The sequence below is a fragment of the Mastomys coucha genome, unplaced genomic scaffold (genome assembly GCF_008632895.1).
Source record: "Mastomys coucha isolate ucsf_1 unplaced genomic scaffold, UCSF_Mcou_1 pScaffold22, whole genome shotgun sequence".
Classification (NCBI taxonomy): domain Eukaryota; kingdom Metazoa; phylum Chordata; class Mammalia; order Rodentia; family Muridae; genus Mastomys; species Mastomys coucha.
Genome location: NW_022196905.1, coordinates 117,718,973 through 117,738,597, shown reverse-complemented (window position 1 = coordinate 117,738,597; position 19,625 = coordinate 117,718,973). Strand labels below are relative to the sequence as shown.

Below are 19,625 nucleotides of genomic sequence, written 5' to 3'. Positions count from 1 at the left end.
TTGTTGTGACAGGTGCAAACATCACTGGAGGATGAGTGGCCGTCTCTGACAGTGGGCAGAGGTGCTGTGAGCACATACCTGGGGAGCTGGTGCAGCGGAGGTGCAGAGGGTCATCCAGCTTGCTCACTGCATCCTGAAGAATGGCTTCTGCCTCTGCGGCTGCGCTTCGTAATACCGCAAACTGCTCATCCAGCAGCCTCTGCCGAAGCCCCTGCTCCTGAGACTCCTGATGGGAGGGGGCGGGACCTTCAGACTCATCAAGGCCCAGGGCTTAGCTCCAAGGACTAACAGTTAACAGCGACTGACCCCAGCTCGCTGACTCCCTCTGGAAGGTTGCCCTAGTCTAGCCAGGGTAGAGATTTCTAGACCATCTCCCTACCTCTCGGGACTTGGATGGTTCATGAGGGGTGGTGGGGACACAGGACAGGACCAACAGAATGACAGACCTCAACAGACTTATCTCAAAGGACCACTGAACACACAAAAAGCTATTCAATGAGCTGTCAAGATGACTCAGAGGGGAAGGGTGCCCTCCACCAAGCCTGACAACCTGAATTCAACCCTGGGACCCAGAAGGTGGAGGGAAAGAACCAACTCCTGCAAGTTGTCCTCCGACCTCCATACGTATTCCCCTATCCCCAAACACAATAAATACAACTTTTTTTTTTTTAAAAAAAAGGATATTCAATATCATTAGACAACTAGAAAATGCAATTCAAAATCACAATAAACAACCCTGGGTGACAGAACACACCCAGCATGCAGAAGGCTGAGACAGGAGGACTACCCTGAGTTTGAGGCCAACTTGGAGCTTTGTGCCCATGCAACTGGCCACAGTGAGAAGACAGTAAACCGTGGTAGGATGTGGAGAACTTAGGAATTCTGGTCGTACGCCTGGGGCTTCTTTTTGGAGAGCTGAGTCTGTCTCAGCAATAGAGGGGTGCCAGGCTCTGAGCACAGACGACTGTCACCCACCAGAGGGGAGAGCTGCCTGACAAGGAGAAGGTGGCACAGTGGAGGCTGGATGTACCTTTTCTGCCAGCTGCCCCCGTAGGTCACCCTTCTCCTGGGAGCTACGCTGCTGCTCTTGGCTAAGTGCCTCTTCCTTCTCCCGCACCAGGCTCTGAGCAGCCAGCAGCTCTGCTTCACGCTGCCGAATGGCTCCACTCAGGGCTTCCTTCTCTGCGTTCAGTGTATCTAGCCGTGAGCTCAGCTCTGATCCATTCTGTGAACATGAAGCATGTCAACAGCTATGCCAAACCTACCCGGCCTTACCCCCAAGTTTGCAGCCTACCACTCAGGGCCGTGTCTTATTACCTCACTGCCTCCCAAGACACTGAGAGTTTCCTGAGGGTTAAGGCTACACCTGGCCTCCTTGAAGGCCCACTGCCCAATTCACAGGCAAGAGGACCTGACTTGTCCCAGGCTGATCCCAGCACCAGCGGAGTGCCCCTGGCTAGCAGGCACCTGTTCTGTGCGGCTCAGGGCCTCCTGTGCATGGGCTAGCTCTCCTGCCTTGGCCGCCAGCTCCCTCTTGAGCTTTTCCAACTGGTCACTCTGCTCTTCCATCTAGGACAGGACAGCATGTCAGTAGGGCAGCAGGGCTGGGAGGATGTGAGGGGTGGGCCCACACACTGAACACACCTTCATCTCAGACTCACGCTTCACTTGCTCCATCTGGAAGGCCAGCTGCTCCTTTACCCGTGCCACCTCCTCCTGGCTCTGCTGTGTCACTGTCAGCTGCTTGGCTGTGTCTGCGTTCTAGAAGGCAGGGGACGGGTTCTGACTCTGGACCCCGGCCCACACTGCCCGTCCTGAGGCTGGGCACCCACCTTCCTGAGCAGCTCAGCATGCGTGTTAATGAGTTCATTGTGCTTCTCCTTCAGCTTGCTGTAGCGTGCCTCGGTGGCACTGGCCTTCCCTGCAGAGAGGCGAGGCTGAGTGGAGTGGGCAGGCAGGGTAGAACCCACCCCTCACCCTGTTGCTAGGTGCCACCCCAGAGGTACACACTCTCTGCCTCCTCTCGCAGGCCCTGGTTGCGAGCGCCTTCTAGCTGCACGGCCTTTAGCTGAGCCAACTCATGGCGCAGCTGCTCATTGTCCACCAGGGCCTTCTGCTTCTGCTTCCGCTGTTCCTCCAGCTCCGCCTCCAGGCTGTTCACCTGGCCCTTGAGCTGGGAGATGTACCGCTGGGCCTGCAAGGCAGGAAGAGGAGTATGGACCCCTGGCCCATGCATGTGGGGACCACCCTTGGCCACACCTCTCACCTCCATCTTAATCTTCTCCAGCTCAGCACGGAGGGTCTCCACCTCTCTCTTCAAGTTCTCGATCTGGAGGTCCCTGGGGACAGAGATCCTGGGCTCAAGTTCATCAACCAGAAGGTTCCAGACTACCCAGCCCAGGATCTCAGATGTCACTAGGAGCGGCTCAGGACTGGGTGGTTCGTTACTATGTAGTTCCTACCTATGACCTTTCCAGACAGCAGGCCTTTTCTAGCCTCCCCACCTCAGCTGGGCCCCGGGGACTCACCTGTCATCCTTCATGGAGCCATTGGGGGGGCCAAAGGTCTGATCAAAGAGGTCAGCCACCACCTGCCATAACAGAGAACATGGCCCTCTGACCCAGATGCCCATGCCCTCGAGGCATGGCAGGGAAGGGCCGGTCACCCTACACTTTGCCCAGCCTTGTGTTGTAAGTCCTTTGGGATCAAAGAGTGAGGCACGGGGGACCTTACCACTGGCTCCCCAGCAGGGGGCCCACTGCTGATCTCAATTAGGTTCTCAGGCTCCTCCTCTTCCGGGGCCTCCTCTGGAATCACCACCACAGGCTTGATGTGCTCTGCCAGGGCTGAGGCCCGAAGGAAATTGGGGGGTCCCTGTAGGGACAGTGTTTGGGAGGTACTCAGCCACCCCCACAGCCTTTTGGGAACTCATCCAGAGCCTGTAAGGAGCTGGGGGCTGTTGTAAGGGTGGAGTGCGGGGGACGGGGGCTGGAGGAGGCAGGGACGGGCACCTCAGGCAGCCTGGGGATCTGGATGAGCCTCTTGAAGTAGAGCATGTCCGAGGCTCGGCGGAAGAAGTTTCTGAGGCTGCAGGTGGAAAGGGAGACGGGTCATAGGGGAACCATCAGCCCTCTTGCCAACCGTGCTGTAGCACCACTCCATGGGCTGGTACCTGTGAAACTGCTCATGGAACCGGTCCCTGTGGCCTTGCAGGGTGTCTGCTGGGAGACCTGAGGGACAGCACAAGTGAACACTGTTCTGAGGCCTGCTTTCCCTCTCTGACCCTCAAGATTCTGGACTGACTGGAGAGTAGACGGGTCACTGTGGCCTGGCCAGTCCACCCTAACTGGGAAGGGAGACGAGGCTCCATGGGGTCACGTCAGCTCTGATGAGAGCCGACAAGGAGGCACTGAGCAGACAGAGATATCGTCAGGGCCAAAACTGCCTCCCCGGCAGCTGGCTCTGGAGTGGGGCTCTAAGACCCACGGACTTCGGAAGTTGCCGTAAGCCAGCACACCTGACCTGAGGACCTTTTCCAAACACCAGTGACAGCCTGTTCAATACTGAGCCCCTGGAAACCCGTGGCTGGGGGAGGGGCCTCTGTCCTCTCCTACACCAGCTATGCAGAAAGCCATGAAAATGAACAGCTCTACATATGAAGTCTCTCTGCTTTGGAAAATGGTGATTTTTTTCCCCCATGGTGTTAACAGGGAAGGGTTTACCAGTTATCTTTCTAAACTACTACTCTCTCAGGCCTCCCCCGCTCTCAGGCCTCCCTCAAAGGGTGTTAGGCCCAGTAGGGCCGCACACTCACAGGAGTGCAGCTTGAACATAAGCTTCACCGTGTAGTGGTACAGGTGGCTGCAGTCCTGGATGACCTGGATGAGCGGCGCTAGGCGACACTGGCCAGAAGACATCTGGGACACTGCGATGGCTGTGTTGAGCTGCCGGAAAACTGAGGAGAGAGCAGGTGGAAGCCAACATGGGCAAAAGTGGCTGGAGGTGGGCTTGTGGCAGCCCCACTCAGGTCCTTTAGAGACGGCTCAGGCACTGGGGCTCTGGATGAGTGGATGGCCCTCCACTGTGCTGTCAAAACCACGGCAAAGGTTTAATGATGGCTGGGACTCTAATCTGGGCCTTCAACAGCATGCTCTAGGTTGGGACTAGTGCCCCTTTGCTGAGTGCTGTCCCACACTGATGACAGCCCCCAGGAACAAGGTCAAGGCAGACAGCAGGGCTGGGCTCTCTGTAAGGTCTAGTTCAGGGAGGGTTATTCAGACCCCTCTGCCAGGATGAGACAAGGTGCTGGAGGACAGGAATGCCAGCTCCATGTTCCAGGGAGCAAACTTACATTGAACCTCAGAGAAGGAACAAGTTTAGGATTGTCACTAAAGGCCAGAGAGGTGGCTCAATGCTCACCATCAAAACTGATGACCTATACAGTACATGGAGACTCCTTCACATTGCGCTCTGACCTCTACACGTGCCATACATGGCACAGGCATGTACACACACACAAAAATAAAATATAATAAATCTATTTTAAAATACTGTCACTCTGGCCAAGCATATTAGTGCAAATTTATAATCTGCTTGGGAAGCTGAGGCAGGAGGATTGGGCTCAAGGCCAAACTTCTACGAAGCAAGACTTTGTTTCAAAAACAACAAAAGAGGCTGGAGAGGTGGCTCAGGGGTTAAACCGTGCTGGCTACTCTTCCTGAGGACCTAAGTTCTATTTCCCAACACACACATGAAGCCTCACAACTACTAGTAACTCTGGTACCAGAGGATTTGATGCCCTCTTCTGGCATCTGTAGGTACCAGGCATAGACACCGTACATAGATGTACATGCAGGTAAAACACCATACAAGTTTGGGTTTTGTTTTTGTTTTTGTTTGTTTGTTTGTTTAAAAGACTGTCACTGTAATACCCCATCTTGTAGATGTGGAGACTGGCTAGGGTTTGTTCCAGGTCACAGCCTTGAACACAGGCTTTGCAAGCCCCAAGTGACCTGATACCTCACTTGCCCTGGAGACCCTGACAATCAGGCCTTGTATCAGAACTCCAGAGAAAGAGGGACAAAGGACAAACAGGAGGCTGCCTCCCCTGGCCAGCATCTTCTTTGCGGCAGAGAGAGAAATGACAAAGAGCAGGCAGTGATCCAGAATGGGAGAGCAGCCAGGCCCCATGCTGGGCAGACGCTGAGTGGCTCCAGAAGCCCTCCAGGCCTTGGTCTGCCATGCCTGGGGTGGAGCTGTCTGCAAGGAAAGAGCCTGGGATAGAAACCACACTGGAGTTTTATTTTTTGTTTTTGTTTTGGTGTGTGCGTGTACACGTGTGGGCTCTGGTTTGCTGTATGCCTTATTTCAGGCAGACTCCTCTCTACATCTTTCTGGCCAAGGTAGATGCCCTTCCTTTCTCCATTCCTCTGCCCCCCTCCTTCCCAGAGTGTCCTGCCCCTCACCCCTCCCACTCCCCACATGCTAGGCAAGCACTTCATTATTTAGGCACAGCCCTGGCTAATCGAGACCAGGTTGGCCTCAAACTCAGATATCTGATTGTTTTTGTCTCTTAAGCACCAGGATTAAGGGCATGTGCCACCACACCCAGACCTCTTTTTAGTTAAAGTTTTCTTTCCCTTATTTTATATGTCTAGGTGTTTTGCCTGTGCACCACATGCCTGCAATGCCCTCACAGATCAGAAGAGGGCATCGGACCAGCTACAGGGCCTCTCCTCACTTTTGAGATTGGGCCTCATTAAGCTCCCTAGGTTGACCTTAACTCACTCTAGCTCAAACAGGCCTCAAATTCATGATTCTCCTGCCTCAGCCTTCTGAGGCACATCTCTCTTAACAGCCTTACACTCCTGTTGAAGGCAGTGAGTTGCAGCCAGCTTTCCATTGAGATGTGCAGGGTTTCTGTTTTCTGTGCTGTGGGCTGAGGTAAGGGATCCTACACCTGTCACCTTCGTGTGACACACCTCTGGAAGCTCAGTTAACAGTGCCCACTCTTTCTAAGTCACCAAGGAGAGGGGCCTGCAGGTTCTTCCCACATGCCTTATAGGGACCACAGTCTGCCCCCTAGGGCCTCCTCCTAGGCCAAGAGCAGCTAGGGTGGGGACACAAAGTCTACGGCTTGAATCTCACAGCCTGTGTGCTCTGAGGAGCTCAGGCTTAGCTTTTCTACCAGGACACAATTCCTGGTGGCCTGGGTCCAGCTGCAATACTGGGCCACACCCCTGGTGACCTGCCATCTGCCCCCACTGTCCTACTCCTGGACAGGCTCCATTCTGGCCTTTCACCCACCAGAGCCACAGGCCCAGACCCAGGGAACAGAGTTGCTGTCCTGCCTCTTCCCAATTCCTTGTTTTTCCTTAAAAAGGCGTTTGCCTTGGGCTTTGCCATGGACAACACCGAGTCACCAGCAGTTATTTTGAAGGTACAGCCCAGAACAATCACAGGCCGGGAGGGCGAGCCCTCAGAGATTTCCTGTCCAACAGCTGAATGTTCTGACGGGAACGAGAGGCATTTCAGAACACAGAGTAGGAAATGTTAGCCATATTTCTCTCCTGGAGAGTTGTGCAGCTGCTGAGGCCAGGCAGGAGCCTAGAGAGCTTCTCCACAGGGCACACCCCACCCCCTCCACATCCAGGAGCCCATAGTGATGTTCATATGCCATAGCCTGGACACACACAGGGAAGGGAAGTCTCTGCTTGTGCTCTGGAGGTACCACGAGGCCCCTTTCTGTCTTAAAGGGAGAGGGACCCCAAGGAACAGGGGCACATGAGACTATCAGGAGCATCACTGGCACTGGGTTGCCGTGGGTGCTCTATCAGGAACATCACTGGCCCAGTGTGAGTAGGGCCCAGGCTCCACCCCAATAGCAAGAAAGACAGTGAAAATCCAGCCTGCTCACCTGACTCAGAAAGCTTCAGTTCACAGTCCATGTAGTCAAACATCTCCACGGTGAGCTGAAATCTAGGAAGAAAGACCAGGGGGAGGGGTTGCAAAGGGCAGCATGGAACACCCACATACTCCCCAAAACCCCTTGGGAACAGGAAGCAAACTCCATCAGGCAGAAAAACATGGAGTACCCAATAAACTCCTTCACCCACAGCCTGACCCACTGGGGATCATGACCTTCAAACCTGTGGCCTCACTTGACATGGTCCATGGTGGGCACTTGGATCTGAAAGTCTCAGGGACATGGGAGAAATGGAGGTCATACAGACTCACATGTTATTAACATCAGTTCCCGCCGCCTTCTCCAACACTTCATCTGTTACCTCCAGGCCTGCAGGAAACTGGGGGTGCTGCAGAGACATCCCCCACTCAGCCTCATTGAGCAGCCACACACTGGTCCCATCCCTGTCTTCAGGGAGATTTCCCAATCCCCTCGTTCTGTGACCCCAGCTTCTCTGGTTAAGCCAAAGGGGCTGACAGAAATCCTGGGGATGATGCAGGGCAGCCTGGCCAGGACTGACAGACAAGGCCACTGCTGCACAGATGGGCTGGCATCTGCACTGGATTTATGCAAACACCAAGATAGCTCGATGATCTCCTGCCAGTCATCCTAGCCTCCATGGCAAGGGGACAGACCATGGATGGACAGGACAGGTGCCGTTTAGCCCCCTCTATGCCCCAGGAAAGAAGAGCCCCCCCAGTCCCTCAATCCCATGATTTCTCAAGATTACCTTAAGGTGGAAGGAGATTTTAGTCAGCAACAGTTTGGTATAGATATTCACCAGGTGTCCATACTGGTCACGGAGGTGGCCCTGTGGGGATCGGAGCGCTGTGTGAGGTCATGGTCAAGAACATACCTAGGAATCCCAAGGACTGAACGTGCGTCCAGACAGGAAGAAATGAGGTGGGAAGAGAAGTGGGCCTTTCTTCCACAAATCAGTCAGTCACTCACTTGCTCAACAAACACCTCCTGCTAACCTTCACCAATCTCATTACTCTAGCTTCCCCTCCTTAATCTCATTCCTTGTCACTCTTGACAGAGAAAGTCTTGTGAGAGGCAGAGAGCCCTTTGTCCAGAGCAATAGGCCAATTCTGAGAAGGGGCACTTTACTAAAGAGCTAGTGGCAGATAGGGGAGGTGCATTCTGGTCTACACACAGCTTCCCGGCTCCCTCTTGCAAAAAAACATCATGGTGTATGGCCTGAGTCTGCATCAGGCACTGTGACATAAATACAACACAGTATCTCTGGACGGCCACACTCACTCGCTGGGTCTGCTCTAGGAGATCGGCTCAGTTAAGCCCCAGGAGAGCTTGGGGAATGAGGCCTGAGGCCTCTGACTTCTGAGGACTTTAGAGTGAATCCAGACACAGGCTCCCCAGGGGTCTGACTGCTGACTTTGAGAACTGACCGGCAAATGCATGGAAAATTCAAGTCTGTATGTGACATGGCTTCTAAAGCTTAGAGTTAAAGTCTAGGGGATCCTGGAACTCATAGAGGCATGGGAGTGCCACCTGCCTCAACTCCTGAGGACTACTGGGCTTGCTTTATGGACCAGTAGGCCAATCCGCCTGCACCAAGCCCCAAGAGCAACTTCACATTGTCTGGTGCTTAGCCTCCACATAACCCCAAGGACAAGAGGAAAGAGAATCCCCAGATGCTGCCTCAGCTCAGCCACGTTGCCTGGACACTGTCCCCACACCTACCCACAAGTCGCCAATCTCACGGATGTTGCTCCGGTACCGCTGGTAGTCATGCAGCACCTACAGCCAGAGAAGGGAGGGGAGGACACAGAGCCTGAGCTGTCCCTCCCAGCACTGGGCAGGGCGTCTAGGCCATGGCTCAGGAGGACAGATACAGGTCAGAGCTGCACACTTTCAGGGGACACTGTGGATGCTGTCAGCTGGTGGCATGGAGGCTTCACTCTCCTGAGCCTGTGAGACCAAGGGCTATGGTCACTACTCACATTGGGGTGTCCGTCTCGGAGGACCTTGTGAAGGACGTGACAGAACTTCCAACTGAGGATGGAGCTGCTGGACAGCGGCAAGCCAATGGCATAGGACCAAAAGGTAAAAGCTCCTTTCTCATGGTGAGTGCCCAGGATGATACCTTAGAGAGTCAAGGCCAAGTGGAGGACAGACTGACGGGTGGGCAGTTAGGTGTTCTGCAGACAGCCCCTCCCCCTGGGCCCTGGCACTTTCAGCAGTTTCCCAAGTTCTCATCCACCCCAGGTCACAACTGGAGTCCTAAGGTCATGCTCTCCCAACTCAGCACACCCCAGGCCAGGACCATGCTCAAGCCAGTCTCCTGATAGCTCCTTGAGACCCAAGGGACACAAGGATACGCCGGGCATGCTTCTCCTTCACTGGGGCCTCCTGGCTGTTGATGGCTTTGCTGATGCTGATGGCCTATAAGAAATACGGAGGAAGGATTAGACACACATCCATAGCTATCTGGAACACACAACCCAAAGGGGAATGGGCCACCTAATCTGGTGGAGGACAGGTGCAGGGGAAAGAAAGAGCACACTTTCCCAGATCCACATTCTGAAGAAACTTCTCTTACATGACCTGTAGCTGGTGCCAATGTCATGGTGACCAAGAGCTCCAGGCTCAGGGAGGCCGGGAGGAAAGCTGGGCTCTGGCTCAGAAAGGCATGTCGGATCTACTTCACATTGTTCTCCTTGGAAAGGTTCCCCAGACTCCAGGAAAAGTGGTTAAGGGCATGGCCCAACACAGCATCCTCTGCCCAAGTTTTCCACCAGGGAGAACAGTAGAGATCTGCCCTTTGGCCCAACTGAGTCCCTCAGCCTCAGCGTCACCCTCTCAGAATTCTTGTCCACCAGAGCCCACAGCAAAGATGTCAGTTGACATTCCAACCAGCACCACACAGAAACCAAGCCCTACCACTGGCTACACTTCCATAGGCACCTGCTCATGCCACTGAAGACAACAGTGGCCCCGAGGATGGGGAAGGGCAAAGGAGAGCCTGCTTGGAGCCAGGCCGTTGTCACCTGAGAAGGAAGAAGCCTTACACTTGACTAAACCACGCCACGATCTTGAAGGGATTTTCACCTCCACTGGACACCTCTTATTTCCCCAGCCCAGCCTCCAGTCCAGCTCCACAGGCAGGACACCAGGGCATGCAGAGAACACTGTCCCTCACCCACTCCTCTGAGGCTCCACTGGCAGGGACGGGGTGGGAGGTCAGATGAGTCTTCACAGATGGCTAGTGTTTATGAACTGGAAAGAGCTCCCCAGGCCCCAGACAGTGGGATAGACTGACGGGCACAGATCCAGACGCCAGGACATGCAACTGACCAGATGAGCCATGGAGCTACATTGGGCATGCTACCTAGGGACACAATCAACAGGCCAGCAGGTGCCACACAGTGTGGTAGCTTCTCTTTTGCTCCATCTCCCAAAGACCACCATGCACTCTTGCTGCAGCATCTGAGCAGTAAGGTCCTGCTTGTCCTTGTCAGAGCAGTAGGTTCTCAACACTGGATGCCTCAGCACACGCTGAACAGGCTGGCTCAATTTTCCTATAAGAGTAGCAGGCCGGGGGCTGGAGAGATGGCTCAGCAGTTAGGAGCACTGACTGTTCTTCCGAAGGTCATGAGTTCAAATCCCAGCAACCACATGGTAGCTCACAACCATCCGTAATGAGATCTGGTGCCCTCTTCTGGGGTGTCTGAAGACAGCTACAGTGTACTTACATATAATAAATAAATAAACTTAAAAAAAAAAAAAAGAGTAGCAGGCCTGGTGGAGTACAGAGTCCCTTTCTGCTAAGATGTATGAATCTGGGGACTGTCAGGGCTGGGCATGGGCTGCTCCTGAGTTGGACCCTGCCCCCCACAGCCCAGAGAGACGCACTGACCCCTATTCACACACAGGGCCCACTATGGGAAGTTCACTGAAACCTGAAGACCTGGGGCTGTAGCTAAGTCCTCCCACCTCACTGGACTAGGGTCCTGAAAGAACAGAGGCAAGCTCTGCCTTCTCAAGTATACAAAGCCTCAGCCAGCCAACCACCAGTTCTTATGTCACGGAGCCTGTTTCCCATGGCCTCCTCCAGGTCTCATTTTCCACACAAGCACAAGGCCACTACCCAGTAGCTGGAGGGAGACTGCCACTCTGCACACCCAGGGTATTTCACCTCTACTGAGGGGATACTTGGCACAACAGTGGCCAAGAGGGACAGCCACAGAATGCCACCCATCTCGTCTGGGAGATGGTTACTCTGCTGTTTCCTTATTTCTTAGAGGAAACTGAAGCTCAGAGAGATCTTCTGTTGTGTGTACACTGGTAAGAAGGGCAGAGCCAGGTCTGCTGGACTCCATGCCATGTTCTTACAGTTACCCTGACACAGCTTCCTGGTACAACTTTCCCTTGGCAGGGGCCATGTGGTAAGAGGGCTGGGCCAAGCTCACAGCAAGGAGTGTCCCACCTCTGGGCTGTGGAGCCACAGCCTATGCTGTCTGCTGACACCTGAGCTGCTCTGATGATGAAGGCCACCTGTCCTAAAAGATTCCTGGCAGGAAGGGAGGAGATGGAGCTGCCCACGGGCAGATGAGGAGGACCTGGGAGGGGCTGAGACACTTGGAAGTAGTGAGTCTGGGAATTGGCAGGCAGGGAATCTCCTCCTCTGAAAAAAAAGGTTCCCAAGAGACCATGATGAAACTTTTGAGACCCAGGCTTCCGTAACCTGCAGCAGAACCTCTGCTTTTCTTCACCTTAAAACAGAAACAAACAAATAAACAAACAACGGGAGACTGGAGAGATGGCTCATGGGTTAAGAGCACTGCCTGCACTTCTAAAGATCTCAAGTTCAATCCCCAGCATCAGGAGGCTCACAATCACCTGTAACTCCAGCTCAGGAGGGTCAGACCACTGGTCTCTGTGGGCACCTGCTGTCACATATACAGACACAGGCACATAACTAAATACTGCCCGGGGTCTCTGCAGCCACCTCAGCCAGCAGAGTAGTAATCCAAGATGGGCAAGAAGAAAGCTTGGTTCAACACAACTCAATAGCTGGTGCTGATTCAAACTTTGAGAGTCCAACCCCTAAAAATCTCTTCACACTAATTTGTGCACATGTGTGTAGAAGTCAGAGAACAATCTGAGGGGGCCTGTCCTCTCCTTCTACCACGTGAGTCCCAGGACCCATTACCCTTACAAGCTGAGCCACCTCCATAACCCTCAACCCCCACCCCTTTAATACACACACACACACACACACACACATACACACACGCACGCACGCACGCACGCACGCACGCACACAGGTAGGCACATTCCATGAAGCTTAGTTCAAACTCACTGTGTAGCTGAAGCTGAACTTGAACTCCTGATCCAAGAGTTGGGATTACAAGTGTAATGCCTGAGAGAGCCCCTGCTTTCTCAAACCCCCAACATGTAACACACTCAGTCCTTCCCACCCTGACCTGAGTCACAAAGAGCACCAGGCCCCATACCCACCCCCTGTGGTTGTTGTGTTTAGACAGGATCGTTCTACCTAGTTCTGTCTGTTCTGAAACTTACTCTATAGACCAGGTTGACTTTGAAGACAGAGATCTCCCTGCCTCTGTTTCCCAGTGCTGGGATTAAAGGTGTGAGCCACACAACTGGTTGTCCCTGGCCCTCTTCAAATCTGGTTTATGATTTTCCAAATGTCTCTCTAGTAGTGTTACTTTCTCACGTTACCTCATGGCATGTCGCTGGCATGTATAGGAAGGAGTCCTGCCTGTGTGTCCTGCCCCAGCCTTACAATACAGAAGTAAGGAGGTCATGAGGTACAGAGGAATGCACCCTGGGAGGGAATGTGGCAGGGTTTTCTGTGGAGGGCCTGGGTGCCACCCATCCCTGAGCTGGCCACAAGGGATAGGACCGTGTCAGCTAGCCATCCTGTGCAGGCTCAGGCTGGCTCCCGGGAACACAGGCCTGTTGTGTGCAGGGTGGGCAGATGTGTGGGGTGGCCAGCACCACACAAGGAGGCCCAGTGCTCACACAGTAGGCGTCTGTGGGTACTCCTGGCCCTTGCTCATCCTCCCAGGCAGCAGCAGCAGGCAGGGGCGACACCGCCCACCTCCCTTGGGCTTCTATGTGAATTTTCCTCAGGAGGTGGCTGTGGGTCACATCTGAGCAGAGTAGAGTTAGGAGCACTTCAGAACCTCCCTGTGTGTGGAATGTCTGACAGACCCTGCGACACAGCTCTGTTCTGAAGCTAGAGTGTGAGTATGACATGGTCTGACCTCAGTGACACTTGGGGTTCTGAAACCATGTCACCCTCACACTCACCCAGCAGGTGGGAAGCCAGGGAAGGGGGAGGTAAAGGAAATGCCCGGCCCTGAAAATGGCCTTCCATCAGCCTGCTACATCAGGAGTGGCCTCAGCTCCACTCAGGCAAAGGCCAAGGAGATCCTTCTGGTTCTCAGTCAACCACTCTGTAGAGGCCTCAGGGAAGGACAATCCCAACATCAGGATGCAAACCCAGAGCTGGAGGAACCCCAGAACACTAACAGATGGGGGTGTTCGGGTACTCATCATACCCTAAATCCTGTCTGACTCCCCATTTCCACACAACTGATAGGTGAAGAATGGTGCCTGGGGAGCCCCCGCAATGGGAGGGATTGCTCTCTACCTTTTTTTTTTTTTTCTTTGAGAAAGGGTCTCACATGTAGCCCTGGCTGGTCACTGTATAGAGCAGGCTAGCTTTAAACTCACAGAGGTTCACCTGCCTCTGCCTCTCAAGTGCTGAGATTAAAGGCATGAACCACCTTGCTTGCCCCTGTCTCCCCACTTCTTCATAAATCAGAAGAGACCCTCTCAATCTGCAAGGGGACAATTCTGGAAGAAACAGGGCAAGTGCAGTAACAGGTTCCATGGCAACCATGAGATGCCTGGAAACCGCTAGGAACCTGCAAGAGGTCAACAGACACATCAGAGCGTGGGCAGGTGACCACTTATAGACATGGAGCACCGGAAAGTGCAGTAAGTCCACACCCATGCCAGTCCCACCCCAGGAGCCACCAGTCTATGACAGGACAGTGTCAGCACCAGAAGGGGTTGACCCTCAGAGGGCAGAGGCTGAGTGAAAGCACAGGGCTGCCACACAGGGCCATGGAAGGATAACACCATACAACCGAGAGATAGACTCCCCAACACCTGCCAGGCTTGAAAATACCGTAGCATTGTGCCATAGGGCCAGCAGCCAGGTCCCAGTAACAGAAAGACTCCATCAGTTTTACTGAGTTCATCCTTGTGCCAAGTGACCTTACTGGACAGGGAGTCTCAGTAAGTCTTCAGGAGAAACCCCAAGAGTTCCTCCAGATAAAGACACTGATGCTTCAGGAGTTGGCCAGTGTCATAAAAACAAAACATGCTAAGTGTGTCACTTAAACAGGCCTGCCCTAAGCATCCAATATCACAACAGGACCCTCCTGCGGCCATGTGCTGTGGCTCTCACGGAGAACAGCAGCATGAAGAAGCAGAATGTCTGCCCAGAGTCCCATGGCTACAAGGAGTTGGCAGGACTCATTCCCAGGCCCCCATTCTGGAGCTGGTGAGCATCGTCCAAAATGCCCCAGACCCACTTTGCCAACCCAACCACGGCTCCTCCGCTTGTCTGGGTGCTGTATCCCACACCATCCTGAGCCTCCTGTTGCTGGGCCGTAGGTGCTCCTACGTTCTGCCTGAGGCCTTAGCGCCGATGGGAGATGGCTGACTGCACAGCCCACTTCTCAGCACCTTCACTCCACGTGCTCTGGTTCTCTCTAGGGACAGTTCAGGATAATGTTTCCATGTAGGCAGCCTTCTAGCCTAGACCAAAACCAAGCTTCCCAGGGTCCCCAAACACAGTGGACCTGGCCTGACTGTAAGCCAGGACACGGATTCTGGACTGTGGGATGGTTTAAGTCATAGGGTGACGTAGGGCTGGCAAGGCTGGGAGGGCGGGTAGAGAGATGGAGCTAGGAGAGAGCTCCCCCCAGCACCCATCTCGGACTCATGCCTGGGTGTTGTACTGTAATGGTGGACCTGGCCTTCACCTCCCCACCTTGGATTCCATAGCAGACCCATAGCTCAGGTTGGAGCTCCGAGAGGGCCTCACAACAGCCCAGGGGAGCCCATAGCCTCAGGATGTGCCTGCCCTGCTTAGAATTGTGTTCTTCTCTCTTCAGGGGGAAAATGATGCCATGAAGAGTCAACGCTCAGGACAGACACCAGGACCAGGCTGAATGAGGGTTCTTGGCCCATGACCTACAGGCAGTCCCTAGCAGCTGTCCTAGAGAGTCCTGTTTCAGCAGAAGGGACTGGGTGTGGAAGGAGCACACGACGGAGTGAAGGTGCTGAGAGGCGGGCTGTGCAATCAGCCATGTCCCATCGGCTCTAAGGCCTCATGCAGAACACAGCAGCAGCTGTGGCCCAGCAAAAGTGGGCTCAGGATGGTGTGGACACCCAGCACACAGAGGTGCAGAGGAGCCACAGTTGGGTTGACAAGATGGCTCTGGGGCACCTCAGACAATGCTCACAGTCAGCACCATGTTCTGCAACCCACAGCCCAGTGGGCACAGAATAAATGTGGACTTGGGTCAGCACACTCTTTTCCAGGAGCCCACATACCCAAGGCAAGAGGCTCTTTTCCCACAATGCCTTTGCAGCTGGCTGCAGCACCCAAACCTCCTCACCCAGAGCCCTCAGCTGGGTGCCCCTCACATACTGGGAGACACTGCTTTAGAAACTTCCCACGCCAGGTGTGAAGCAGAAAACTCGCCAGCTCAGGCTTGGATGACATGGACAGGCCCTTGTCTAGCATGCACGAGGTCTTAGGCTCCATCTCCAGCAAAAGGAAGGAAAACCAAACCAACACATAGCCCCTGTCAAACGCATCTCTGTGATCCTCCTTCAGCTGCTTCCTGGTCCTTATGGATGCTGACCTCCACTCACAGCTCTGAGCCTCTGGGTGGCCTGCTCACAGCTACCCTGACTAGAGCAGCTACCTCCAGATATATGACATCCTGGATTTTTTTGTTGTTGTTTTTGAGACAGAATCTGGCTATGACTAGCCTGGAACTCAGAGATCCACCAGCTTCTACCTCCCAGTGCAGAGATTAAAGCTGTATGCCCCTGTGCCTGCCTGTGCCCTGCTCATTTATAGCATTTGTCATCTCAAAGTGTTAGTTTATCACTTACATTCTGTCTCCTACTCCTTGAACACAAAAGTACCCCACTACCCATCCATGAGTTTCACACTCATAGATATGACCAAATGCCAATTAAAATATCCAAGGAGGAAAGTCTGCACCTGGACTGCCTACGTGTAGGCTTTGTCTTCCTCGTTGTCCCGAGCATCACAGGATAACAGTTCATGTCTATGTAACTTATACTGCATTGGGTGCATGGTTTGAATTATGTGAGTAGCTGTGTATAAACCACATGTGAATACTGTACCATTTATACAAGGGACTTGAACATCCATGGATTCTGATTTGTTTGTTTGTTTGTTTTGAGACAGAATCTCACTGGGTAGCCCTGGCTAGCCAAGAACTCACAGAGTCTGCCTCCTGTGTTAGTATTAAAGCTGTGTAGCACCACATCCTTGGATCACAGTATTTACAGAGGTCCTGGACCCAATCCCCTAGACATCTTCCTCTCTGACATTTCCAGGACAGTCAATAAATCTTTACTGGACACATATGAGAGGAACCACTTGAGGCACAAGAGCTCTTTCAGATATAAGCACTGGACACGTCAAGGTGGTGCCTTTCTTCAGCCAATAACTGAGCCACTAGAAATATTATAAGGTAGCTATAATAAAATAATTTCTATTTTTAAAAGCATCCCTGAAGTGAATCAACTTAAGCCTCCTTGTGTGGTTATCACGAGGCTGTACAGCAGCAGTTGGCAGCAACAGAGGGGTTCCTCCAAGAGCCCAGGCTCAGAGCTGTTGGCTGCACAGCCCGGGCTCAGAGCTGCTGGCAGGGCGGTGAGTTATTTTGCTCTGTAACTCCAAAGACTGGCTTGGAGGACAGAGTGCTCTCATTCAAACACTTTTGCTACCTCAAAGGCCATTGATGACCACAAACACAGGAGTTCTGTAGTCGAGGAGGCTGAGATGAGGCCATATGCAAAGGAGCGCAGGGTCCAAGGCTGAATCATTTCAGCAGACAGGAAGTCAGCCACCGGCTGGCCCTGGTCCATTCAACTGCATCCCCCTTCATTCGAGTCTCCTGTCCCTTCTGTCCTGACCTCTCCATCATTCCACCACTGAGGAAATGCAAGCATTAGTCTGTCACAGTCCACACTTCAAGAACAGCATGAAAACTCTGGGAGAGAACCTGTCCTACGGTCACTGTTGACAAATTCATGGCCCAACCCACTGCCACCCCAGCTCCAGACTTGGTGGGTGGAACACAGAGCAGAAAGACGTGGTCCTGAGTCAGACCTCTGCTGTGCCAGAATCTAGATGGACAGGGAGGCAGCTGGCTAGTTTTGTTCCTGAGGTATTGGTGATGTCATCACAGACCTGTCTGTCCCACAAGCCAGAGGACTGAGTCACACCCAGGCAGATGAACCTATTGCAGTTCAAGGCTTATGTTTACCTAGCAAGACAAAGACAAAATCCTGCCGATACTAATGTCTGCCATGAGCTCATTCAGTCCAGGATGATGCTGCGGGCCATCCAGGCCAGGATGAGAGGCAGCCAGAGAATGGAAACTGGGTTGAGGCTTGCCGGCTCACAAGGCTGTCCTTACTGTGGGCCTTTCAGTGTAGCCCTAAGGGGGGCACACGGTCCTCACTTAGGACCTCAGGGACAGTAGGTGGGCATAACTGAATGGCAGCGGGCCCTAGACAGAAACACGTACCCATCCACACAGCTGCCCACGTCTTCCTGCCCTGCAGTTGGCTGTTGTATGCCAGAGTCACTGAACTCCACCACCCTTCCTCTGGAAGCCAATTCAAACAGCCAAATAAATAGAAAAGAACAGGAAAAGGAGATTTATTTAATATGGCCACAGTAGAAAGAAGGGTAAAGATCTAGTGATCCCCTTAAATTTACCTTCAGGGTCCTGCAGTCAGATTAAGTTTAGACAGAGAGCCAGGGCCAGGAACATCTAAGCAGACCCTAAGAGGATGCCCACCACTGATCCCCATTGACTGGGCTCCAGTCTCATCTTGCAAGGTGACAAGTTCTTAGAACTGTGGAATCTCTTCAGGACACAAGTTCCACTTCTTGCCCTCAGCCTCGTCCTTCTTCCAGCATGAGATTCCTGGGGAAATTCCAATCTCTTGGGGTCCATTGTTTTAACAGTCCAAGCTGGGAGGTTTGTTTCTCAGAAGAACACTGTTTTCAACTTATGGGCCCCAACCCCTTTTGGGGATAGAACAACCCTCTCACAGGGGTCACATATCAGATATTCTTGCATATTAGATATTTGTATTACAATTCATAGCAGTAGCAGAATTACAGTTACAAAGTAACAAGGAAAATAACTTTATGGTTAAAGAGCACCCCAACATGAGGAACTGTATTAAACAGCCACAGCACTAGGAAGGCTGAGAACCACTGCTCTAGAATTTCTGCCAGGCCACTTAGAGACATGGCGCACTGTGCCATAGAAGCAGGGAAATACAGGGAAGAAAAGCCTGGGCAGAGGAAGATACATGCCATCATATATAAAGTGATAATCCAGTCAGCCCTGAAGTAAATAGCGGTTCCCAGGTGGAGAGGGGGGGAGGGCAAGGCTGAGCAGCACAGCCAGGCCTGCCAGGCATCTCGGGTTAGCCAGCTGAGTTTCCCTGTCCCTTGCCAATCAGGCCTTCACTCTGCCCCACAGGGTTTCCACTCACCAACAGGACCCAGCTGCTGGGATCAAGTGGCCGGCTGCGTCTCACTCACAGCCCCGGTACAGCAGTGGCTGGGTCAGGGAGGAGCTGCTTCTCCATTCAGAAAGGGGGCAGGGAGTCCTACGATGCTTCTACCCATAATCCCTGGAATTGCTATGGCAGACCACATCACTAAACATGAGCTGGGTAGTGTACGGAAGGTGCACACCTGACACTCGTTCTCGAAGGGACAGTGCACAATGTGCCCCTCCAGATGCTCTACCCAGCCCTTTTCCTTTGTGCAGCAGCTTGGCTCAGTCATCCCTCTCACACAGCTGGCTATACTCAGGACACAGGGACACTTTCTATCTCCTTCAGTTCTGTCTGCATTTCTGCACACAATCTAACCACTAACACAGTTGCTATACCCCTGCAAATACCTACAGCTACCCCACTGGGTCAAGGCCATGTTATTATTATTGTCTTGAAAATGGGGGAAACTAGGGTTGGAGAGATGGCTCAGTGATTAAGAGCACTGACTGCTTGCTCTTCCAAAGGTCCTGAGTTCAATTCCCAGCAACCACATGGTAGGTCACAACTATCTATAATGGGATCGGATGCCCTCTTCTGGTGTGTCTGAAGAGAGTGACAGTGTACTCATATACAAAGAAAAGAAAAGAAAAGAAGAGAAAAGAAGAGAAAAGAAAAGAAAAGAAAAGGGGGAAACTAGACCAGGCAGTGGTGGCATTTGCCTCTAATCCCAGAACTTGGGAGGCAGAGGCAGGCAGATCTCTGAGTTTGAGGACAGCCTGGTCTACAGAGTGAGTTCTAG

The 19,625-nt window shown here is 53.0% G+C and overlaps 1 protein-coding gene across 1 annotated transcript in view; it reads right to left on the bottom strand.

Moving 5' to 3' along the window:
• The window catches only part of Hip1r (huntingtin interacting protein 1 related), a 28,929-nt gene that overhangs the window by 4,205 nt on the left and 5,099 nt on the right, over positions 1 to 19,625 (bottom strand). Inside the window, exons 2-19 of the mRNA XM_031337887.1 lie at positions 9,307 to 9,370; positions 8,929 to 9,071; positions 8,669 to 8,725; positions 7,695 to 7,775; positions 7,237 to 7,313; positions 6,917 to 6,978; positions 3,815 to 3,955; positions 3,173 to 3,230; positions 3,012 to 3,087; positions 2,734 to 2,874; positions 2,529 to 2,590; positions 2,267 to 2,339; positions 2,011 to 2,194; positions 1,833 to 1,921; positions 1,645 to 1,761; positions 1,468 to 1,569; positions 1,031 to 1,225; positions 79 to 226 (exon numbers count right to left, since the gene is read on the bottom strand). Of these exons, the coding sequence (XP_031193747.1) occupies positions 79 to 226; positions 1,031 to 1,225; positions 1,468 to 1,569; positions 1,645 to 1,761; positions 1,833 to 1,921; positions 2,011 to 2,194; positions 2,267 to 2,339; positions 2,529 to 2,590; positions 2,734 to 2,874; positions 3,012 to 3,087; positions 3,173 to 3,230; positions 3,815 to 3,955; positions 6,917 to 6,978; positions 7,237 to 7,313; positions 7,695 to 7,775; positions 8,669 to 8,725; positions 8,929 to 9,071; positions 9,307 to 9,370 (1,870 nt within the window). The remainder of the gene's footprint in view (positions 1 to 78; positions 227 to 1,030; positions 1,226 to 1,467; positions 1,570 to 1,644; positions 1,762 to 1,832; positions 1,922 to 2,010; positions 2,195 to 2,266; positions 2,340 to 2,528; positions 2,591 to 2,733; positions 2,875 to 3,011; positions 3,088 to 3,172; positions 3,231 to 3,814; positions 3,956 to 6,916; positions 6,979 to 7,236; positions 7,314 to 7,694; positions 7,776 to 8,668; positions 8,726 to 8,928; positions 9,072 to 9,306; positions 9,371 to 19,625) is intronic.